Genomic DNA, 25,109 nt, shown 5'->3' on the forward strand with positions numbered 1-25,109 from the left:
AATAATATTATACAATTCTAATGCAGAAACAACACTTGATTCTCACACCGAATGAGATTTATATGGGGAAAAAGTTTTGTTAGTGCTTAATGTTCTGTAACAGTCTGCAGAGGCATAACAGAGCGGTCAGCACAGGAGCTGCCATCAGAGGAGTTTATTTTGAGTGATTACAGAGCTTGCTGTGCCTTTCCTTTCAGCGGCCAGAGATCACTGCTGAACGCGGCCATCGTTTGTTTATGGTCCTCCTGATCCTCTCAGGTTGGTTCTCCTTCCTTTGAAAATCTGAAAAGAGGGAAAGAGGAGGTAGGCGGGTCTTACAGAGAACTGCGGGAGAGTGGGTGAAGGAGGGGTGGGAGAGCGAGTGCTGCTGCTGCTTAGAGGAAAAATTAGGGAATAAGAAGCTCCAGAGAGCATGAGCACCCACTGTTTTTGTCTAGGTCTTGGTTTGGGATGAACACTGCCTTTCTTTGTATTTTTGTTAGATTCTGGTGTAATGCAGTTCAGCTTGCTCTTCTGATGAATCATGGAATTGTTAAGGTTGGAAAAGACCTCTAAAGATCATCTAGTCCAGCTGTCAAGTATGCATCATGGGTCTGTATCAATAAATGTGGCTTTACGTAGAGCTTTGAAAAGTGTTTTGAAATAAGAAGGGACTCCTGTCTACAAGTCGCTTTTAATTCAGATAAACAGAAGGATTATTTTTTTCCATTCCATATGAAAGCTTATACTCAGAAGCCACTCAGGGTATGAAGACGACTTTGGTTCTGTTGAGCCTCTGAGTAATTAGGGAGGAGGCAGCTGCAAGCTGACACGTGGCTTGGGGCAGAGCTGCTAGTTTTGGAGCTGCAGAAGGGACCTATTATGCTTTGAAGTCCTGTATGGGGAAAAGGAGTAGTGTGAGGTTCCCTAAAGACCTACACACTGCTGTCTTGGACCTTTGGATGTCCTGCTGTAGAGAAGCTGCTGGGACAGTATAGCACAGCCTTCATCCAGAACTTGCTTGTCTGGCTGCAAGCTAAAGGCCACCGCAAAGTCCCCTTCGCAAATATGGGGAGGGTAAGAGGATAATGTGAAAATACTTTACCCCATCTTGTAATTTTGTAGGTGAAAGGTTGTTTGCAAGTAGGAATGCAGTTAGTTTTCATGACTGAACTTGGAGGTGTCGGCAGAATTTGAATCAAATTTTGGAAGAGCAAGAAGGGAAAGAAAATGTGCACTGTAAACATGAGCACTGTGTTATTTGTCAGTCTTCTGCTTTAAAAAAAAAAAAAGTAATGTCAGTGATCTGGGACAAATTCTCCATCACTTGACGTTTGTCTTGAGGCTTGGTTCTGCCTTTCAGCAGTTTGGCCTGACTAGGTAACACACAGAACAGATTGATTTCTGTTAATTGTAGTGTCCATTTCAATGTGGATCACCAAAAGGAATCAGGGTACACCAGTTGCTGGTATGAAACTTCCTTTCTTGAGGACTGACCCTGAGGTTTGTGCCCTCCGTCAGGGTACATACATCTCCCTGTCGTCAACAATTTGTGCAGCACCTACAATAACAGGGCCTACTGCTTATGTAAGTGCATACATGTATATTTTACGTTCCTGCCTGCCCTTCATATTTTATTTAACAAAGAGTGCAAGGAAATTGGTTACTTAGCAAAAAATGGCTTTCAGTGAAGTTGTGAAATAAGTTTCCTGATTTTGTTCTGGTGCTGTTTATATATGCTGTCCTTCCTGCTGCTCATGCTGCTCTTTCCCAGGATCTCCTGACACTTTGTAAACATTCAGCCTTCCTTGTTACTCATGCAGAAAATGATGAGAGCCTCCTGTGCTGCTCTGCACTGCCCATCTCCTGCGGATCCATTGTGCCCACTGGGCAGGATGAGAAATCCGTGAGGCAGATGAGAATGCAAAGTCCTCTTGGTTTCACTGTGCTTGATGGAAGATGCTGTTTTATTATTGGGCCATGCTGAAAGGTGCCTGCAACGAGCAGTGTGTTGAACAGTGAGCCCAGGGTTGCCGCCTTCCTGCTGTGGTCAGGGTTATCCTAAATGCTGCCCCTCTGATGCTGCCAAGCTTTGGTAATTCAGCTGATCAAGAATGAGTAAGACCAGCACCGGTTGGCTCTCAGAATCAAATCAAGTCCCTGCGTTATTTCACTGATGACATGAAGTAAAACCTATAATAGGCTCGGTTGTTTTTTTTTAGTGCTGTTGTGGTACTGCAACTTGGGGTGAGCTGCATATTTCATTGGGATTTACGCCGTGGTACTTTCATCCCCTTGCCCACATGAAATATTTGTGAACAGGGATATTCAGAGCCAGTAGAGGCTTTGGAGTGCCTGAGGACAGATAACAACACACTTGCTTTTAAAAGCAACTTTCATATGCGTTTCTGTTCTTTGCAGTCTTTGCATGTGCAACCCCACCCTCACCGCCACAGAAACCACCAAAACAAAAAAAAAGCCCAAGCAAACCCCAGATGCACATTACAGTGACTGTTTAATATCTTTTGGTTTGAAGATTTGATAGTACCTGATTTTATCTCTTCTAAAATAGTTCAGTTTTTTTCCTTAGCAGTCCAAGCGGCACTTTGAAAGGTCTGTATGGCTTGCATGAGAAGCACTGCCAGTGCCAGGGGACCGCTTGTCAATTTTCACAATCTTTCTACATGGAAGATTATTTTTTATGACCTCCTTTTAAAATGTCATATTTTATCAGCGTTGCAGGATCTTAAAAATGTTCTTTTCACTTGCTAGATCTAGCTATGGGATGCTTGCCAGAGCACAGATCAAGGAGCAGTCCCGCGGAGCAGGACTGACTGAAAGAGCAACAGCAGTGTCAGGTTGGGCCTTGTTAGGTCTGTGCTCTTAAAATAGTCTGTTCAGGAGGCTAAAATACTCGTGTGTGTGTTCCTTGGGACCACAGGGATTAGTGAGCATGTTTTGCAGTGAGGAGGGCACTGTGGGAGGTGTCCCTGCCAGCAGCACAGTGCTGGATGGCATGTGGAGGCTCAGGACATGACTGGGGCAGTGTCTGCTGAACTGGTAACTGCTCCCTCCTGGTGGTGCTTTCAGTTCCATCTCACCAGAGATGCCCCACAAGGGATGATCCCCCCATGTGAGTGTTCCCACTGCTGGATCCTGTGTGTCAGGAACAGCAGCATAATCAATATTCCCTTGTATTGCTTGCTTACTTGGGCATACAGCAGAGGTATTCCACCCTGATGTTAACCTAAGGGAAGGGCATATTCCCACCGAGCCTTCTGTGTCTCGCTGCTGGAGGAGCAGTGCTCTCTCTGACATGGCTGCTGCTTCGTTATCTGCTCTGCTGTTCATTTTTTGGCTTGAACTGCTGAGGCTGTTTCCAACTGTGCTCTGCTTTCCTTGCCAGCTCCCTTCCTTTCCCAGAAGCCAGCGTAGCTGGTCGGCACCAATGTGGCTGGGACAGGTAGGTCAGACTTTGGCTATTTTTGAGCAGGACCTCACTGGTGTTAATGCCTTGCTTTTCTTAATGCCTTGCTAATCTGAATGTCACCCGTCTGCTTGAGGAAAGCTCCGCCGTCCGCATGACCGCAGATTTAAGTTCTTCCTCATCTCCTCTGCTGCAGTTTATTTGGGTTTATCTTCCTGAGTTTCTGCACTTCTCATGCTGCTGTGGATATGCAGGTCTCATTATGTGCTTCCTGTTAATTTGTGACAGGGGTCCCTTGTGGGCTGTGAGGGCGATTTATTTGTGCAGATGAGCAGCTCAGCAATCCTCTTGGAGTGACAGCATCCCATAATTAAATAGTTAATCCACGTGCCTACTCTCACGAGGAATGCTTTTCAATTTCTAAACCAGCTGAAATTATCTGAGCAATTAGATTTGCTCGAAGTACACAGAGCACAGATGGGGAGCCCCGTGCGGCTCAGCCCCTGGAGCTGCTGCTGCCGGCTCGGCGCAGCATGTGCACAGTGACACAGCCTGTTATGTGGCCGCTCATGGCGGCCCACTGCTCTGCAGTGAGCCATCAGCTCTGCCCTCTGCATGTGTAGTTCAAGGAGGGGATGGATTCTTAAGGGTTTTATTGTACGCTCTGTAGCAAACAGCTCAGTGTGCCTTCAGTTAGCAAAAATGCTTGGAGTGGTTAGCAAGGTTTGCTGCAGGCCGCACGCCTGCTCTCATGGCTGTGGAATCGTGCCCTGATCTTGGCAGTCTGGGCCCACGTTTCCAGCCCTTCTGTGCAGGATGTGCAGGTCAGAGGCATCGTGCCACCAACCATCTCCAGAGAGTTACCTGCCTTACGATGTGTTATTAGTGCTGCTTGAGAAGTGTGGAGTGCCTGCTGAGCACACTTTGCATTTTTTTTGAGGCATTCTGTGAGGGCTCCATGGGCTGCAGGTGGGTCATGGGTGTTAATGTGCTTGGGGACAGCAGGTGTGAGAGTGAAAGATTATTGTCATTAAACAGTGTTTTTTTAGTGTAGCTTAATTCTACACTAGAATTAAGTGTAGTATTCATTAATGGAATGAATATAGGCTGCTGGTTCTTAGCTAGTGCTTGCAGCTGAAGTTCTTGTGCTGAGCTGGAATTACGAACTGACAGAAGGGGAATGCTGAGAACCACCCTGCCCGGGTGCTCCGTGAAATGGCAGTGGGAACTGCTGAGCAGCTCATGGGCATCGCCGTGGAGCTGTTAGCAAAAGGCAACAGTCGTTTCCTATACCCTTAGTGTACAGGAAACTAGAAGGTGGGAAAATGAAGAGGTAGTAGGATGTCTGCAGGAGAAACTTCTGAGGCTTTCAGTCTGTTACTGAAATATTCATAATTTCCAGAGCAGTCAGATAACAAGATGCATGGTTGTTATCTCTTATCTGTTTCTTATCAGTGAACAGAGTTGGTCATAACTTTGAAAATAAGATGAGATGAATATTGGAAAGGTTGAGTATTTTGCAGACTTTGAATTCTTCTCAGAGCTTTCAGGTAACTGTGTCAATGGTCTTGGCCACTGACCCCTGGTAACACAGAGTTACCGTCACTGGTTGTGTGGAAGCAGGTGTGTTTGTAAGTGCTGTTTGTGCTCTGCTAATATCCCACAATGAAAAGTGTTAGGAATGCATGACATTTTTGGGAGTAAGGTCGTGTGCATCTGTTCTTTGAGTTCCGTGCTGAATTGATATTGGAAGGAAGACTGGAGTAGCGTTGTCCATGTCTCAGTATTAGAATCAGTGGGAGGGATTACAACAGTTCTGAAATCGTCTGTATAAAGGCAAGAGGAAAGAAAAAAAATAGGGACCCATAGGAGTGGGAAACAGAGCTGCTCTGAACTGCTCTCCCTCTCTGGCACTCCTTGCTTTTGAAGAAGGAGGTGGTGCATGGCCCAGCTGGGGTGGAGAAAGGATGCATTTCCAGCAGTGCTGGATGCTGCTGAATGGACGGGAATGTGTTTTTGCCATTAAGCTGAAGGCAGATAGTGACAGATCTCCACTGCAGACAGGAGATTTGGCATCAGCGTGGCTGGCGGTGAGGAGGAGAAGGAATGTAGCTGAAGTTTGGCAGGTGAGCGAGCTGCAAGATAGTTTTCTTGTCTCCGGCGTTAGCCACAAAAGAAAGGTGCCAGGGCAGTTTGTCTGAATTTTCAGTAGATCTGGCTCTGGTAAGGCAAGTTCCCATTGTTAGAATTGTATATCATTAACTTGTTGGCAGTCTAAAATGCTATTTTTTTTTTCTAGGCTTTCCAGGCTTCTGGTTGATCCGGGCCAGCTACACGAGAGCAGTCTTAGTCTCCTTCTGCCTACAGATATGTTTTCCATATCTGAGTTTGATGTGTACAACCCTGAACAGTTTACTACTGGATAAAGAGGGAATGTGGGCTCAGAAATCAGGCTAAGGAAAGCTATACCAGAAATGATGCTAAATCTTTTTGTTCTCTTTTTCTGAAATTTTGATTCTTGGGGCTTGGAGGCTTTTTGATCTGGTTCTTCTGGGCTGGACTTCAAAAATAGTGTATTTTAAATAAAATATTTATTTATCTAATGAGATATGAAAACATATTTTAGGTTTGCTTTCTAAGCACACAAACCCAGTTTTCTTTTGCATAGGCTGGAGCTTAGAGAAGGGCAGTGAGGAGGAAGCAGCTGTTGTGGTGTGGATGCTATCTAGTATATGTCCAGGACCAAGACCAAATGTTAATAAATATGACAATTAACTGATTAAGCCTTCAATGTGGGCTTTAGTTTTGCTGTACTTTCTGCTGATTTTCATTTCCCCGGTCTGCATGACCGTTTTTACAAATGTGCTGGCGTAGGCATTTAGAGCTCCGTTACCATTGGTCACAAGACTGCTCTTGGCTTCCCCAGGCAAAACTTCCTTTCTGTTTTGATAAATATGTGGTGGTTTTTGTTTTGTTTCTTCTTTTTCTTTTTTCTGTTTTTAATTCTTGCCGCTACACTACTTGGATTCCCAGAGCCTCACCACAGATCTGGCTTCCTGACAATAGCTGACTTCTAGGTATTCAAAGCAGGCCAAAAAGAGGCAGCCCAAATCACCTCAGCTTGGTTAACCAAGCCAAAACATGGAACACTTGACAAACGTTTTGCCTCTTTTCCTTCTTACCTTCTTATTTCCATCCTTTTGCTCTGTGCCGTGCTCTCCCCATTTCTGTGCCTTGGGGTAAAATGATGCTTTTTCTGCCTTTTTCGATGTTTCATCTGTTTTCCCTTTGACATCTCCTGTTGTCTCAATGCAGACACAAGAAGGTTTGTACAGTTTCAAGAGGCAGGGAAGTATCACTGTGTGCATTTTAGTACTGGTGTTAGCTCCAAGGTTGCGTGAGGACATGGACTCTATTTCTAGCTCTGCCCTACCTCTGCCTGACCCAGATCCCAACATGCAGCACGGACGTGGTTCAGCTCTGGTGGAGACAACGGCCAGCACTTGGAGCTGCCCGAGTGCAGCTCCAAGCTGCACTCTGTCCAGAGAGCACATGAGCCAGGTTTGAGTGGGGTCCGTGGGGGCTTTCTTCTGAGGTAGTGCAGAAGTGACGGGTGCTGTGGACGGCTTTGGTACTGCTATAGAAGTCTTTGCTGAAGAATTAAAGATCCCAGTGTCAAAGTAGGTGTACCCATGTGTGAGGTAAGCTGTTAGAATTGCAAAACAGAGTTCTTAGAAGTTGAATTTAGATTTTTTTTTTTTTACCAGTGAAAATGAGCTCTGGGGGAAGGTGGGTTGTTGTTTGCATCTTTTTTTGTACAGAATTAAAAGCATATGTGTGGGGGGATTAGAAGAATGGTTTCCAGTTGCAGTCATTCGGAAAAGGCTAATATTTATCCCATTTCTGCTGCAGGTGTTGCAGTTCTTAAGAACTTGAATGTCTGTGCTGTGGCATGCATTACAAAATGGCATACATGCTTGGACCATCCTTCCAGTAGGTGGAAAGCTCTTAGGTGTTCCTACAGGTGCTGGCTGCTCTTCTGGTCCTGTGTTTCGTGATGAGACTTCTGGGGATGAAGTAATTCTTCAAAACTTAAAGCAAAGCCAGCAGCTACCTTCCCCACCCCATCCTGTCCAACCTTGGATCACTAGAAGCAGGATTTCCGTAGCGTCAGAACAAAAGCTCTGCTTAGCAACTGGCCAGATAATGAGCTTGCTGGTCAGTTGAAGCCTTCTCCAAGTGTTTGCTGGTTTCCATAACTACTTCAGAGCTGCAGAAAGAAGGGTGAGGAGAAAAGTTGAGCAGAGAGATTTAGGCCTACAAAGAAGCCAAGAGCAAGGCTTTCCATCTCATCAGAGTTGGAGGAAAAAATTGTCTCTATGAATTAGTACAGGGTGTGTGCGTATAATACACACATGTATAGTTATGTGTTTGTGTAACAGATTTAGCAGTGTTTCCTCTCTGAAACTTGTTTGTTGATTCAGGCTCAGTGCAAATACTTTCAGTTTGAAATCCTTGCTGCTGAACTCTGGCACTGAGTCAGAGCTGTTCTTCTGAGATCCCTGTCTGCGAGTGGATTTTGCTTTGCTCCTATAAACTAGGGTAGGCTTGTTTCATTTTGTAGAATAATTTAGGCAAAAACGGGCTGCTTGGGGATTTATGTAGCATGCAGGCAATTTCTTCTCCCTGAAACGGTGTGAGCAGCTATTGAGGAGACGTGGGAGTTGCTTTGCAGATTGATTGCAGCCTGTCTTAGTAGTAATTCTGCTTGCTTCAGCTTCACATCTGTGGGACAGCATTTTCTATCTGGGGCTGACCTTGGAAACTTATCTCAGAGCTCTGTGAAACTTGTACACTCATCCTTGCCTCTATTTTATATGTACAGATAGCTTCAATTTGCAAATAGTTGTCTTTACAGCACAAAGCCAGTATCACATAGTGTTTTAAAATGCCAGCAGTCTCTTGCTTGCCGGCAGTGCAGTATTGTGCAAAGGGGAATTTCTGGTTTAGAGGCAATGATGTCCTGCAGAGAGGGAGATGGTTCAGTGCATTGCTTGTGAGCTCATGTTAGTGAGATTGGCATGCAGAGGAGCTTTGTAGGTGCAGGACACCCAGCTGGGGAGACGTGGGAGCATTATTGTGAGTGATGACAAAATTCCTGTGGAGAAGGTGACTACTACTGTGACTCACATGCTGCTGTTACAAGCAGTTTGTTTTGTGCCGTAAAACTGCAGGGCAAGAGCTTCCTCCAGACTGTATTTAGTGTCCGTGTAACTTCTGCTTGCTGGTGAGTTTTTGGAATTGGCTGAGGAGTTGCTTACTAAAGCATTAAAACTTCAGTCGTTACAGCGCTCACTTTTCTCCTGCTTGTGTGTGCAATCATCATCAGTGTGTATGGCAGTGTATGTTAATTTTCAAGAGAGAAAGCAGTGTCACTTTATCTTTAAACCATGCTTACCTATCTGTAGGCATTGCTTGTTTTAGCAATATTTCTGCTAATGGCTTTATCATGTCAGCTTTTTGGGGGTGCTGATGAATGACACACAGTTTGCAACTAAAATGCACCTACTTCATGGGAAAGGATTTGCAAATCTCCTTAGCTGTGTGGAGCTGGTTGAGGTTTCTGAGATGACTGGTTATTTAGCTGATTTCTATAGTGACTGTTGCCTTGGCAGCAAAGGTCCTTGCTTAGAGAATAAAAGCACTGTGCAAGCATGAGGAAGGCATTAGGGATCACTGGTCTAGATTTTGCTTTCACAACAGTATTCCTTCTCTTCTGTAAATACTTCTGTTCCCTTTTCCCCACCTACTTCTACTTAGGCCTTTCCTCATTCAGATGCCAAACGGACACCAAAGGGTCTTTTTCTGCTGTTTCTATCTTGTCAGTGTTAATGATGAGAAGCAATGCTTTTTGCTGCAAGTTTAGAAGTAATAAGGAGTGCTATATTGCAAGCCAGCTTTGGGAGGAAGATGAGAGCTCTGTGGCCCACACAGCCATCCCAGTTCTGTACTTCTGGGGTTGTCCAGCACTTGCTCAGCAGTGAGCAGGTGGACTTTGAAATGAAAGCCAAGGTCATGACACGTAGCGTGGGTCCTTGGTTATCCTCCAAGCAGACCTGTGGGTGGAAAGTTGCAGGCTCCTGCACCTCGGCCAGCAGGCTGAGAGCAGAGTTGTAGGCATGGCTGGTGTTATTGCAGGCAGATCGTGTCCTTTAATCAAAGAGCTGGTTGCTCTCTGATTTGCTTGTTGTAATCAACTGCATCTCCCAGAAATGATGCAAAAGAGATCTTGTTCTGTAAGGTTTCCTAGTGCATGTAGAACCTCCTGGTGTTATTTTGGTATTCCAACCTCTCTGGTTAGATTGAAGTGGTAGAGGGAAGAGCTTCGGTTACCAGCACTCCCTGTTTTGAAATTGAAAGAGGATCTGTAAGTTCCTTTAATATTTGCAGTGAATGTAGAGAAAAGGTTGTGTAAACATGAGAAGGTGGGAGCTGGGAAACTTGCCAAAGTTGCTTCATCTCTCTCAGTCTCGTGACGGCTGTTTTGAGATACCGGTTTTTGTCCTGTGTTGTCATTGTGATGGTGCAATTGGTATCATTATGCTAATCACATTCGTATTTATAGTTCATTACCAGATACTGGCTCCTTAATGAAGCAGATCTGATGCAGATGGAGGGAGCATTTTTGTTGCCTGCCTGAGCTCCCAACCCAGTGCACAGAGCCCCAGTGCACATCAGCAGTGGCTGATGTCTTTGGCTTCTGTGGACAAGAGCAAACCTTACTTAGGGCAGTGGTGGCACCATGAGGCACTCAGATTGCTTCTGCAGACCTTACCTGGTCGAGCTTTTAGCAATGCACATTGAAGAAAGGAGATATTTTCCATGTGACAAGCTGGGAAAGAAACCTCGTGGTAAAGAAACTTGTTTTGCCTATTTGCCCTCTGTTTCAGACAAGCTATGAAATGGATGTTTGTGTTAGAAATGTTAGATGTTATTCTTCGTTTTAATTTTCAAGCTGAGACTTTCAGCCTTCTTCCGTGTGTATCAGTTACTCTGCCTTTGTGAAAGGTGCTCCAAGGAATTTATGTGATGGTGGCATGGTGGCAGAGGCTGGGATTTCACCCAGCAGGTGCTGAGCTCACACTGCCAGAGCAGCAAAGACTGGGACTCTGGGACTCTGTGCACTTTAGCTCCTCTTTGGTCCCAGTGCTGCCATTTGCTGTTCCTCTGCAGAGGGTGAGACCTGGATTTCTAACAGGGATGAAGGTGTGTGCCCATGTATACGTGAGATAGGATTCCTCATTTTTTAAAACCAGTACAGTTTCTTGGAAAAAATGTTTTTATACTCTAAAGGGACAAAAACGCAGGACTTGAGCCATCTATTTTTCTGCATCATGTCTCTTAAAGGCATTATTGATGGTGAGTTTAAGGAATAAAGCACGTACATGATTCAGAATTGACTGTATTTTCTTTAAGCAATGTTGCAGGCTCCCACAGTTTTGCTGCCAGAAGCACACATTTGCTACTTCTCGCAGAGCTGCCAGGCCCATCTCATAAGGTTACAGGAGCATATTATGACTTTTGTGCTAGTATGAGAATAGCATTTACAATTGGCAACAGTTTTTTGTTCTTTCACACTGCGTGTAGAATTCATCTTAAAATTTACTAGCTTAGCCCAGGCAAGAGAAGGTGTACACATTGTGAGCAATGAGATGTAATGTTGGGATTGGCTGCAGTTTTTTGCACCGTGATAAAAGCAGTTCTGTGTCTTGGGGATCCTGACTCGTTAAGCAAGCAGGAAGCTGCAGTGTTTTGTTAGGGGCTGGACAGAAAGACTGATGTGCTAGGAAGATAATGGCTAAAGATGTTCTCCCGTCCTTTCCAGCTTTCTGTGTGTTTGAGAAACTGGCATTTGCTCTCCAACTTATAAAAGTTAAAAGCTTTAATACTACCCCACCTCATGATGTGTGCCAAGTGCTCTGACAGTCCCACATCCGTGCTGAATTTGTAAAGCAAAGCTCGCAGAGGCAGCTGATGGAGCTCTTTGGTGGCACATCACCTGAGATGGGAATATTGTGGGCATCAAAATGGATGGTAGTGTGGCGTAGATCACGTCCAGGCTTTATGCTGCAGCCAGTATGGGACCCAGGAGCTCAGGTGCCCTGTGGCAATGCAGCACAGCGTGGTGTCAGCACAGCATGGTGTGATATCAAGCCAAGCTGTCCTCTGGTGAGAGTCTGCTTGGGGTGTGTAATGTGGGTTAACATGCATAATTCAATCAGTCCTGTTTTTCCATGTTCGGAGCTCTGTAACTAAACACCGATTTGCTAAACACCACTTGAATAATGAAGTGATCTGTGTCTGACAGCTTTTCTCAGTACATGTGATCCCACTGCCAAAAGGAAGAAAGAAAATAGAGCTGTATCCTTTCTTCCCGTGAATTTAAATAGTGAGGGTAGTTGCAAGGGAAAGCATTTATCGTTATCTCTGTTAGCTTTGTGTATTTTAGTGCACGCACGTACTTGGCACGTGCACCAAGTTAGAGGTGGTGTACCTGGAGTGCTGTGAGCCCTTCTTCCAAAGCTTCGTCTTTTATTGAGCATCAGACCTAGGTGATTCCGCAGAGAAAGAGATTAAAAGCTGTATCTCACGTGTCCAGTTCAGTCCAGAGCAAAAGAAGTCTTCAACTCAGCTATGAAGCATTGTTTTTAATAAAAATTGTTAAGGCTCTGGAATAATTGGCAACAAGCTCAGAGGGGACAAGGCTTGTGCATGCAAGGCTGGCACTCAAATCAGTCTCTCTTTTCCAAGCCAGAGTCTGCCTATTCTTTGGCAGTCATTTTGTCTTTAAACCTGAATTGCAAACTTTCAGTAAATGTTAAGTGCCTGTTTGTTTTTTTTTCCCTCCCCAGGAAGAAGAATGCCAACATGAATATGAAGTGAACTGTTTGCTGCGCTCGCCACAGCACCTGGGTGCTCACATCAAATGGTCAGAGACAGGGACTTGTCTCCTGCCAAACTGCTTCCTCGGACAAGATGAAGCCAAGGAGGAGCCTTCTGATGTGCTGGAGCCACAGTGACTGCTGCCCACTTTAAAATCGATGTAAGACTGTGCTCCGGCTGCCTGGCAGGATGAAAGAAGTGGTGTCGTGGTCACCTGAGGAGGTGACAAATTGGCTCATGGAAAATGCTGTGCCGGAGTACTGTGAGCCATTGAAAAGCTTCACCGGGCAGGATTTGATCAACCTGACGGAGGAGGATTTCAAGAAGACGCCTCTCTCCCGAGTATCGTCCGACAGCGGCCAGCAGCTCTTGCACATGATCGAGGCTTTAAAAATGGCTCATCACATAGAGGCTCACAAAAATGGGCATGTCAACGGGCACATCCGTGTCAGTGTTAACAGCACTGCACATGAAAATGGCTTGAGCAGTAAAACAAAGCTGAACGGAGTGCCAAATGGTTATAAGAAGAAGATGATAAAGATCCCCATGCCAGAGCCAGAGCGCTTGCAGTATCCCATGGAATGGGGCAAAACTCTCCTGGCTTTTATTTATGCACTTTTTTGTTTCATCTTTACCACAGTGACTATCTCAGTTGTTCACGAACGAGTGCCTCCCAAGGAGGTGCAGCCTCCCCTACCAGATGCATTTTTTGATCGTTTTGATCGGGTGCAATGGGCCTTTTCTATTTGTGAAATTAACGGCATGATCCTTGTAGGACTGTGGTTTGTTCAGTGGCTGCTGTTAAAATACAAGTAAGTAAAACTGTTTGGAAACTTGGTGTTCTAGGGTGTGCTTGTGATGGATTTGGAGGTCAGGTACAGTCCAAGTAAAGTGATGTTTCTTGTGGTCTTTCTGGTTTTGGTATCCCAGACTGAAATAGATGCCACACCACGGGTTCTGCAGTTTGTGTGGGCTGCTTGTACAAAAGCAGGGAGTTCTGCTACATAAGAAACTATGATCTCAATTGACTGCAGAGTTAATGTTAACCCTTTTAAAATGTGAAAAGCCTTGAATTGAGTGTAACTATGTTCTTAACTCATTTGACTGTCCTATCTGTAGGTGAGTGAACATATAAGTCATCATCTGTGAACTGATTTGGGAATTCTCACTGTAGTTTACTTGATGTTAAGGTCCTACCCTAAGATCACAGTATTTTCCATAGAATCCATAGAGTTGGAAGGGACCTTTGAAGGTCATCTAGTCCAACTCCCCTGCAGCAAACAGGAACATGCACAGCTAGATCAGCTTACACAGGGCCTGATCCTGCTTTACCTTGGAAGTCTTTTTTTCCTTATATCTAGCCTAAATCTACCCTCTCTAAGGCTCTTGAAGCCATTTCTCTCTGTTCTGTCACCACAGATTCTGTTAAAGAGTCTTTGCTGTAGCTCCTCTTTAGATACTGAAAGGCCTCTATCAGGTCACCATGGACCCTTCTCTTCTCCAGCACAGCCGCAGCTCTCAGCCTGTCCTGACTGGGGAGGTTCCATTCTGTGGATCATTTTTGTGGCTCTTGTCTGGTTACACTCCAACAGATCCATGTCTCTCCTGCACTGAGGACTCCACATCTGGATGCAGTGCTCCAGGTGAGGCCTCACCAGCACAGTGCAGAGGGGCAGGATCATCTCCCTTGCCCTGCTTATCACGCTTCTTTAGATGCAGCTCAGGGTATGGTTGGCTTTCTGGGTTGTGAGGGCACATTGCTGTCTTGTGTCCAGCTTCTCATCCATCCTTACCCTCAGGTCTTTTTTGGCAGGGCTCCTCGCAATCCTTTCATCCCCCAGCTTGTATTGGTAGTGAGGGTTGCCTTGACCCAGGTGCAAGATCTTGCATTTGGATTTGTTGAACCTGGGCCTACTGCTCAGCCTGTCTAGATCCCTCTGGCTGGCATCCCATCCCTCTGGTGTGTCACCGCACTCCACAGCTTGGTGTCATTGGCAAACTTGCTGAGGGTGCACTCGACCCCACTGTCAGTGTAATTGGTGAAGATATTAAAGAGTATTGGTCCTGCACTGGCCCTTACGGTACACCACTTGTCACTGATCTCCATCCAGATGTTGAGCCATTAACCACTAGTATTTGCAGCCAGTTCTTCATCCATTGAACAGTCTACCCATAAAATCCATATTTTCTAATTTGGAGAGAAGGATGTTGTGGGTTACTGTGTCAGAGGCCTTACTGAAGTCCAGATAGATGACGTTGGTGGTTCTTCCCTTGTACACTGACACAGTGACACCATCATAAAAAGCCACTAGGTTGGCCAGGCAGGATTTGCCCTCACTGAAGCCATGCTGGTTCTCTTCTATCAGCTCCCTGCCTTCAGTGTGCCTTAGCATAGCTTCCAGGGTGATCTGCATCATGATTTTTCCCAGCACAGAGTTGGGACTGACAGGATGGTAGTTCTCAGGATCACCCTTTTTACCCTTCTTGAAAATGGGCACAATGTTGCCTTTTTTCAAGTCAGCAGGGACTTCACCTGACTGCCACGACTTTTCAAATACCATTGAAAGTGGCTTGGCGACTACATCAGCTAATTCTCTCAGAACTCTGGGATGCATCTCATCGGGGCTCATAGACTTGTGGATGGCTCAGGTTCCTCAGGTGGTCATGGACCTGTTCTTCACTTACAGTGGAAGGGACACTGCTTTCCCAATGTCATCCTATCAAACCAAACATATGAGGTCTGTGTGGTGAGCAGTTGTTGGAGAAGACTGAGGCAAAAAAGTTGTGAAGTACTTCAGCTTTCTCCTTGTCTGTTGTTACCAGCCTGTTTGTGTCACTCACTAGGAGGAGTACACCCTCCTGGACTATTCTTTTCTGGTTGAGGTACCTGTAGAAGCCTTTTGTATTCTTGGCATCCCTAGCCAAGTTCAGTTCAAGCTGGGCCTGATCCCATCCCTACACATCCCAGCAGCTTCCTTATACTTCTCCCATGATGCCTTCCTGACTTGCTACACCTGGGGATGGAGAGCTCTTGTGCACTGAGAAAAGCTTCCTTAAAGATCTGCCAGCTCTGTTCCACACCCTTGCCCATGGGACAGTTTCCGAGGGTGTTTTGTTGACTGGCTCTCTGAAGTGCTGCAAGTTAACTTTCATAAAACTTAGCATCCTGATTTTACTCTTTACCTGTCTCATATCCCTCAGGACCATGAACTCCACCTCATCACAGTCACTACAGCCCAGGCAGTCTCCAATCCTGATGTCATCAATCAGGTCATTTGGGTTGGTGAGCAGCAAGTCCAGTATTGCATCCCTCCCTGGTGGGGCCACGCATTACTTGATTCAGAAAGTTATCCTCGGTGCATTTCAGGAGCCTCCTGGATTGCCTGCAGCTTGCCATGGTGCATTTCCAGCAGATGTCCGAGTGGTTGAAATCCCCCAGCAGGACAAGCACTTGCTGGAGGTAGCAGGCCTCATCAACAGGCTGCATCGACAGGCACTAAACAGCAGGCAGTGCTGTGAACCGAAGCAATGCTGCATTAAAACTTCTAAAGGACATTTTCTGCTTGACATTCAGTAGTACAGGTAATGTCAGGAACAGAGTATGTTGAAAGCTTATCATAAAATATGCAGAAGTGCGGATACACAGTGAATTTGCAAAGCTATTTGGGTACTTGCTTATACCTGCTCAGAATTGCAACAGAGAATTTGCTTGCCAGTGCAGTTCACCTACCTCTTGTCCTCTACACGGTGACTGTGCAAGTGGATGTTTAATTCAGTTTCTTTAAAATGCCATAAATCCATACCTTGGACTGCGTTGGAGTGTTCAAAGTTAGGTGGCTCTAAGCAACATCAAGTGGCATGTCGCCTTTCCTTTCTAAAACCAGGCAGAAGTGTGCTCTAGAGCTGTCTCGCCCAAAGGGGTTTTCCTCCTCTAACACAAGGTCTCTTTTTTTTTTTTATGTGGTTCCCATATTACAAAACAAAAACCAAAGAACAACAACAAAACCAACAAACAATAGCTGGAAGGCATCTAGTCTGTGCAGCACCATGTTAAATACAAGATCCTTTGGTTTGCAGGACTTTGTAATGACCTTAAAGTTTTCAGTTTCTCTTTTTCAAAACAGTAAAACCTGAGGTGGCAGCTCACTCACCCTTATAATGGAGAAAATTATTAAAACTTAAATGTATTCAGGTTGTTCACCAGCTTGCTAAGGTACAGGCAGCTGGAGAGAACTGCTGTGCTGGGGCAGGATACCTTTACGTAACAGAGCTGTAGATTTCCACAGCTCTCTGACAAATGTTTAAGCAATCTGATGCTATCAGTTTGTCATCCTGGGGACCTATCCCAGACATCCCAGCTTTTGCTGTGTATCTTTTCACTAATTAACTGTGGACAAGCACCTCCTATCGAAAAAAAAAAAACCTCACACATTTTATGAAATACAAAGGTCATTAATGAATATTGGAAAAATTGCTGTTGTTTATTCATCTTTATTGTTGCTTTATAAAAGTTATTGGGTTTTCTCTCCTGAAATTTTAAGACCATTGTGCATTTCCACGGAGTTTCTTAAAGGAAAGTTTCTAGAATGGTTAATGTAGTCCATTCTTATTATACAATGCTTAGAAACTGTGAAATTGCTTTTTTGTGTGTGTGTTCATGTATGTACAGGAAGAAGAATCTAACCTGACATGGTCTCTTGCTGTATAAGCTTCTGCGTCAGGCTCATGGTGGTAGCTGCAATACTGAGCTCTCTTTGCTGCTGTGGTCCTGTGATGAAAAGGGGAACCATAACTGGTGTCCCAGAGCAGAAATGTTCAAAACCAAGGGAAGAACCCAGAGAAGACCATGGGAAATTGCTTTCAAATGTGTGTTGGGCAGTACAAGGGTTCAAGCACACTGTGATGGATTAAGAACAGCAGAGTCTGTGAAGTGTTTGGAGATTTCAAAGCAATGAGAGATGGGTTAAAGTAATAGCAAGGTATTTTGGCATCCTTGGTAAATGTGGAGAGTTTTCCTTCTATTTGCTTGATGTGTTCTTCTGCTTTGGCTGTAAGGTGACGATGTTATGGAGTCATAGGTCTTTCCATTTGCAGTATCAGTCCTGGAACAGCTATTCTGTGCCAAGTCAGTATGAGTACTTGTTGCGTAACACATTAGAGACCTTTCTTCTTGTGTGTATAGAAGCAGAGTTGTCGTGGTCTGAGAGGCCTGGGCTATGAGTGAGGAGCAGAAAGGAACAGGGTCTGGTGATACAGCTTTGTCTAGAAGACCTCATTCTAATGGCTTTGGTTGGTAAACCACCAAGTGCTATAAAAGAACTGAATCACTTGGTGGAGAGCATTATCACCTCTCTTTGAAACTTAATTCAAGAATGAAGGGAGGAAATGAAGCCAGATGGACTTTTCTCACTTTCTTGAGCATCAGCAATGTCAGGGATAGCCATTGTTGCAGATGGGAAGGTGAGCTGTGAAGCCTGGTGGTTGCTGGGCAGGAGACCCATTTCTTCTTCTACTTAGTTGACAGAGCTACCACCTCTCAATATTTCTGAGGGAAAGTTTGGGATCACTTATGAGCCAGAAGCATGAGGTTGTCATTGTCAAGCAGGGAAACTCTTAATGCTTCTCACACCATATCCATTATTTACCAATAGCCTGATTTCATCCCATGTTTTTCTCCCAAGCGATGAAGGCTGATAGAGATGTGTCATTCACGATACCAATCTCTTCCTTGTTTTGTCCAGGCATTGCATGATGAAGGTGAATAGGGCCTACATGTCTTTTGATGTGCTACAAAACCAGACATGAAGTGGAATTGGATGCTGGTTGTATCCATCCAGCTAACCATGGTGCAGACTTGCAGATTGGTTCCTGCTAGTTCTTTCTTCTCCAGAAAATAATGTTAAAGTCAGGTAGATACTGGAGTTTTCTGTCTGCTCAGCTTGCTCAGCAGCAAGGGTTCTGGAGCAGGCATTAGGTGTATTAGAGGGAGATAAGCGCCTTCTTTCCTTGCATATCCTCACAGAATCCGGCCCCTGGTATTTTTGGCAAGGGGATTAGGTTGGTTTCACCAGAGAGCAGGAGTGGGGAGGATGCATGGGGCTTGGCTGGTTGCCCCGAGTGTTTTTCTATAGAGTGTGAGGAGCCCACTCAAGCAGCACGTATGTGATTAGTTAGTGTACTTGCTACCCATGTTGGGTAAGGTCTGGATAACTGTAATAATCTTTGCCAGTAATAAGCTTACAGCATACTTGTTAACTGGCTCACACACACATATGCCAAACCTTGCTGAAAGGGGAAAATATGGGGCCTTTTGGATTTTTTTTTTCTTTAATGCTACATAGCAGAGCATTTTGATGCAGACTTTCCTAACCCAAAGCACACTAAATCTACTTTAAACTAAGTAGATTCATGGGTAACGTTAACAAAAACGTTCATTGCTCAGTAAAACACTGCCACTTCTTTGGCCTTTCAAATGTGCTGCTGCTTTTAATTCCCCAACCCTACTCTTTGTTTTTATACAGGGGTATAAAGAGAAACAAGCTTGAGTGTGGTTAAAAAGCTGAGCATGTGTGAGAATGGATCACCTTTCCAAGGGAGAATTTTCTCATAGGAGCCACAGAGGAAAACCACTGCCCTGGTGGAGTGGTGTCTTCAGCACAAGGACTTTCCTCACTTTGGTGAATCTGATTCTACTACTCGGTCCATGCAGCTACACTAATGCAGTGTGCTGCTTAGCTCCCTGCTGCGTCCTTGGCTGCACTGGGAGGGGGAAAAGTCTCAAAGTACAGTGCTTCAGTAGCTGAGAGCACTCAGTGAGCACTCAAGTGCAAAATGCACTTGCACTGGAGGATTTGAAGCTTTTCTGATAAATTAGGACGCTCACGTTCTTATTGATCTGGCACTGCAAAGTTGAACTCCTCTGAGAGCAGAGCAATCAGTTTAATAACTCTGCCGAAAGCTATTAAAAGGAAAATACAACCAATGTTGAGCTATGAAACAACTTCAACTGCGTAAAAATATTATTGCATCTTTCAAAGTGAAAGCTTCAGAATAGGAACGAATGAATGTGAGGACTCACACCTTGTATTATAACCTTTGTATTCCCCAAATAACCTTAACTCTAGATAGCAGTGATTTAGAATCAACCAAAACCAAAGGGTCTGTAGCCAGCAGGATACAGCAGTGGTTAAAGTCTTGAGCTGTTGTAGCTGGGTCTGGCCTCCGTTATATAAAGCTATTGGTGATTTTTTTTCATGAAAAGCTGTGCAAGCTGATGGATGTGCTGGAAGCTTTTTTCTTGTGGTGTTGCCTGGTATGTAGCAGTTAAACTCAGTAGGCCTGGTTTGGAGCTGGCTGTTGCTTTTGAGTCAGACTTAAAACTGCTCTCATTGTGTTTACAAAACTTCCCTATGTTACCCCAAAATTGAGCAATTTATTGGCAGGCCTCAATGAATGAATCTCGTTTGCAACTGTGACTGCTTGCCTGGAGAGCGCCCTCCTACGAAAACACCCCATTCTGCAGCTGCTGCAGCTCTCAATCAGTATTTTGGACGTTCTATTGCTGATGTGAGCTGCTTTCTCCCTTAATGCTGCTCAAGAAATAAATGTTCTCATTCATTTGGGTCATACAAGCTATTCCTTCTACAGCATTCCTTTCTAATTACTAAGAGGTGTGTGTCAGCAGAAATTAACTTAGTCCTTTTCATCTTTTAATGAAAATATTGTAAGTTTATCGCCCTCCTTGAATAGAAAATTAGTGACCATTCTAAGCTAATGGAAGGGTGTGGGCATGAAATCCCTTGGAATGTTTTCAGCATTAAATCTGCTTAGGCATTTGTATTTTAATCCTTAAATTTCCTGTAGCCAACTTCCTGGGTAACGTTAGTTAGTTAACTAACCCAGTTAGTTGAGCCGTTTGTGTATTTCTGACCTGCAAAGCGTGGGAATATTTGTAAAGGAAGTCAGTATTCCTAGGTGAAAGCTGACATAGATGAACAAAGTTCCAAGTTTCAAAAGCGTCAAGAAGACCAAAGTTACTAGCTTGTGTGTTTTGTTTACCTTTCCTTATTGTATTTTCTTCTTTTTTTTCTTCTTCTAGGTCTATAATTGGCAGAAGGTTTTTTTGTATAGTTGGCACACTATACCTGTATCGGTGTATTACAATGTATGTAACTACACTCCCAGTACCTGGAATGCATTTCAAGTGTTCTCCAAAGGTAAACTTTTCACTAACTTTCTGTATTTTAATGATTCCCCTTGTCCCACCGTTGATAGAACTGTGGACAATGGTTTCGCAGTGATCGTTACTAATTTGAAAACAATTTGGCATGAGGGGGTGCTGGGAAGGTGGGAGTGGGACGGCAGCTTCCTTCTGCACATCTACATAGTTTCTGTAGCAGTTGTAACTGATTCGTAACGTTCAGCATTTTTCCTCTTTGCTAAAGCAGTTCAGGGTTGCAACCTGCTGTTAAACCCATTCATGATTTCTAGTTGAAAACGATCCAAGGAGACTTTTAAAAGTCAGTTTCACATGAAAGTCTTTGCTGCTATTAGTTCCTGGATATATTGCAGTTGTGTTAGTGCAAGGGCTTGACCCTCCCTGAGCTATCCCTGACTGTTTATTGTGCCACATGGGCTTACAAAAGCTGTGGTGAAGCCGAGTTACTGAGGTGTTGGTGTTCAGTCCACCTCTGTCACATAAGCTTCATGTCTTCATAAGCTTCATACATGAGATTTTTCTTCATAGCGTTCATCTCCTTGCCTCTCCTTGCCTCTACTGTAAGAGAAAAGGCAGAAATGTAATTTCTGTGAAACAGAAATTCTGTGGCGTGCAGGGTTCAGGGTTGTGTGCACAGCCATGAGGCAGATGACAAGCAGTAAAGCCATAAATCAAACCTGTGATTCAACTCGAGGCACGTGCTGTCACTGTTTTTATGAGGTTTGCTGAAACATACAAACCTGTGGTGCAAACAGGGCCAAAACACTTGAGTTCCTTGGGGAGGTAAAGCTAACAAACGTGCTTTATTGTTTGTTTGGCAGCGCAGAGCTTTGCCAAGCCACGTGTGGCTTCTTGAGGGACGTCAGTCTTTTGTAAAGAGAAGTAGAGGCTATAGAGTCAACAATGTATTTGATCAGTCAGCCATTATGAAATAAAAAAAAACCCACACAGATATTTATGGGCTAACCTGAGTACATCTGTCATCTCCAGAAATTTACAGCAAGTAGGGCTCGTTGCTCAAGTAAAGACAAGCCTATGTTGTGTTCTTTCATTGCTCTGCTTAAAAGCTTAGCTGAGCTTTCTTGAAAGCTTTAGATACCCTGGTGGGAAAAAATAACATCTCATTACCTTGCTCTTAACAATCACGGGGTGGGCTTTGGGAACATCTTAATGTTTCGTAAGGAATTGCTAGTAGGAAGTATTTGATTGCTACAAAGACTCTGCATAGATCTGTCCAGAAAGTACAGTTTCCACTTGTTAAAGCAAGAAGGAAGTTTAAAGCAAAGGAACAAGTTGCCTGTGATGGCTAACCAGGGCATTCTGTGTTCCTTCTGACCATTAAATGGATTGTAAAACTTAGTGAAATGAGGTAAGGATCCATCAGATGTGCAGTTGAGTGTGCTGACCCATTTGGCCTCCTCCAAACTCAGTTGGTTCCTGTGTCCGTTGGGTCCTGGTGGTGCTCAGTACCTCCAAGTTGTGCTTTCCCCACATTATCTTTGAGAATTTCTTTAATGGCTGGATTGATGTTAGGGCTGTGAGCAGCAAATACAAGGTCTAGGGACAGGGCCAGCAACCTGTTGGGCAACAAATCCAAGAGAAGGACTTGATTCGCTTTGGCTTTTCAAAGGCAAATGGAAGATATTCAGGAATGCCTTCTGAGCCAACAGTATGAGTTGCAGGTCATGCAGAGTGGATCATTCAGGTGTGGAGGACCATCCCTATTGGTAGTGTGGGTGTTGTGAACTGGAGCCCCTGCAGAGGTTTGGCTTGTGCTATGGTTTGTGCTATGACAAATCCCATTTATATTTCTTTTCTGATGTGAAGTGGGAAGAAATAGTTTTAAAACTTCTCAAAGCAGGGCAGGGGGATCCTTTAGTGTTTGTAGTGAGAAACTCAAAATGTGTGTTAAATCTGGCTTTAGGCAGCTTGGATGTCCAACTTGGGCAGTTGGTCTCATTTTCAGTTGGATTATCATCTGCAGGGCTTGCACTGTTACGAACAAGATGAATTAAATTAAGCTTGATTTATTTAAATTGTGTTGCCTCTTGAACAGAAGGGGAAACAGATGTTTAGCAATCATGAGAAATTTCTAACTATAACTGGAAATATTTTTATCTCCTTTTCTTTTTGCGAAGCTGGATTTTTTGAGACTATTACAGAATTCACATGTTTTGCAGTAGTCCTTATTCTGCTCCTCACTGTACCTGTGGGGCTTATAAAAGGACATAATGAATGAAAAATCTGAACCCCTTATGTGGTCTTGAAGATTCCCATTACAGTAGTTTCCCGCACAGCCTCAAACATTGACAACACTGCCAGCAAGGCCTTGGAGAAAGATAATGCCTTTTCATGGTAGCAGCAATAAGTACTTATAAATAGCAGCAGTTTCCTGCTCACTTACCTGTTTTACCCTTAGTTCCTTACTCGGTGTGGCCACTGACAGGAAGTTGACACTTCTTGGACCTTTCTTTGATTTGGTATCAGACTGAAAGGTGCCATGTTTCTCATTGCAACCAGATGTGACATGGTATAGGGCTTTTTTGCACATATACATACATTCATGAATATCTGTACGGATAAATAATACTGCCTCTTCTGTCTGTCTTGTGGGTGCAGGAGAAAAAACGTAATCCTTTGGGATATTGTATTTGTAGGAAAGTTGCAATAATTTTCTTGGTTCTCTCTCTTGAGAATACTTCAGATAACAAACGAATCCAGGCGTGTGCAGCCTGTGCTCACATGCAGACTTCCCTAATGCACACATTACTGAATAAATTCGTTCATATCAAGGCAAAAGGAGAGAACAAGTGAAAGACAAACAGCTGACTGATGGCGTGCTTTAAATTTGGAAAGGTTAGCAGTGATATGACATCATTCACTTGCGGTTTGCTCTTCCACCAGCTTTTTGGAGACTGGGAATCTCACCTGCGAAGGATAATGAAGCTGATAGCTGGCGGAGGATTGTCCATCACAGGATCCCACAACATGTGCGGCGACTATCTGTACAGCGGGCACACCGTCATATTAACTCTCACATACTTATTTATCAAAGAGTGTAAGTATGTTCATCAGGAATCTCCTGTTGTATACATTCCCAGCTCATCAAAGAATGGCTGCTGTGCGGATTGGTAAATACCGCTTCAGTGGAAGTGCACCTGTTCCCATGAAGTAAAAGAAATACAACTTCGAGGACATAGATTTTACTGAAAAAGAAAACTTTGGAGACAAAATACAACACCTTCCCATGTGCATGTCTGAAGTATATATCTGAATTCCAGTGTTTTAACTAGAATATAGTTTATACCTTCATTGAACCGTGCCCCGTGGATGGTATTTTAACTGCATCCCCTTGTCTAGAGAGATGGATGCCGGGGTCACTCATTTTGCCTTTTATGAAAAGCAAGAGGAATGGATTGTCAGCTATGTAGAATTAATGTTGAGGTATACAGCAGTTAATTTTACAGACCAGGATATATCAGATTTTTATGTATCTGGCTTGTTTCTCTAAGGTTTCATAACCTTTCTATCAAGTGTTTAATCACTTCGAAGTACACTAGAAAGCTGCACCCTGACAGAATGGTGGTGCTTTTGTCATCTCAGCATTCCTGCTCTTAATCTCAACTCTTCTACCCACCCAGGATTGCAGTGTGCATCCTCTTCTAATTACAGCAATGGTCCTGAGTGCTGATAATGTTTTGAAATCATGGAATCATCTCAGTAGGAAAAAACCCTTAAAGTCATTTAGTTCAGTCTCTCTGCAGTGAACAGAGATGCGTACAGCTCAGATCCCATCCAGGCTGACCCTTCTTGTCCCCAGGGACGGGGCAGCCACTGCCTCTCCAGGCAACCTGTGCCAGTGCCTCATCACCCTTATTGTAAAAAACTTCTTCCATGTATCCAATCTAAATCTTCCCTCTGTTAGTTTGAAACCCTTTCTCCTTGTCCTATTGCACAGATCCTGCTAAAGAGTCTGTCCCCTTCTTTCTTACACCTCCCCTTTAGACACTGACAGGCTGCTCTTAGGTCCCCCCGGAGTCTTCTCTCATCCAGACTGCCCCAGCTCTGTCAGCTTGTCCTGGTAGGAGAGGTGTTCCATCCCTTGGGTCATTTTGATGGCCCTCCTCTGCATGCTTCCTAACAGCCTGCTTGTGCTTCTTTGCAGATTCCCCACGGCGACTCTGGTGGTATCACTGGCTTTGCTGGACGCTCAGCATGGCTGGGATGTTCTGCATCCTCCTTGCTCATGACCACTACACTGTGGACGTGGTGGTGGCTTACTACATCACTACAAGACTTTTCTGGTGGTATCACACAATGGCCAACCAGCAAGTAAGTTTCTCCCAGTCTTTGGATCCTTATGACTCTGTTTGCTATATTGTGGTGGGAGTGAATATCCACACATTGTCCTGAGCCTTTCTGCAGGCATCTGTCCCTCTGGAGCATCTTGCTCTTCCTTTTCATGATGGGCTTACAGGAGAAGAGGCAGTGTTGTTTGGTTTTATCTTGTGTCTCGACTGCAGAAAATATTTGAAGGCTTGC

The 25,109-nt window shown here is 44.4% G+C and overlaps 1 protein-coding gene across 7 annotated transcripts in view; it reads left to right on the plus strand.

The window, feature by feature from the left end:
* Positions 1-25,109, plus strand: part of SGMS1 (sphingomyelin synthase 1) — a 76,895-nt gene that overhangs the window by 47,838 nt on the left and 3,948 nt on the right. For all 7 annotated transcript variants that reach the window (XM_042862941.1, XM_042862939.1, XM_042862943.1 and 4 more), the window contains 4 exons: positions 12,319-13,161; positions 20,448-20,565; positions 23,472-23,625; positions 24,733-24,899. In XM_042862941.1, coding sequence (XP_042718875.1) covers positions 12,539-13,161; positions 20,448-20,565; positions 23,472-23,625; positions 24,733-24,899 — 1,062 coding nt within the window. In that variant the 5' untranslated portion in view covers positions 12,319-12,538. The remainder of the gene's footprint in view (positions 1-12,318; positions 13,162-20,447; positions 20,566-23,471; positions 23,626-24,732; positions 24,900-25,109) is intronic.

Source organism: Lagopus leucura, unplaced genomic scaffold (assembly GCF_019238085.1).
Source record: "Lagopus leucura isolate 7727_CA_CO unplaced genomic scaffold, USGS_WTPT01 Super-Scaffold_739, whole genome shotgun sequence".
NCBI lineage: Eukaryota > Metazoa > Chordata > Aves > Galliformes > Phasianidae > Lagopus > Lagopus leucura.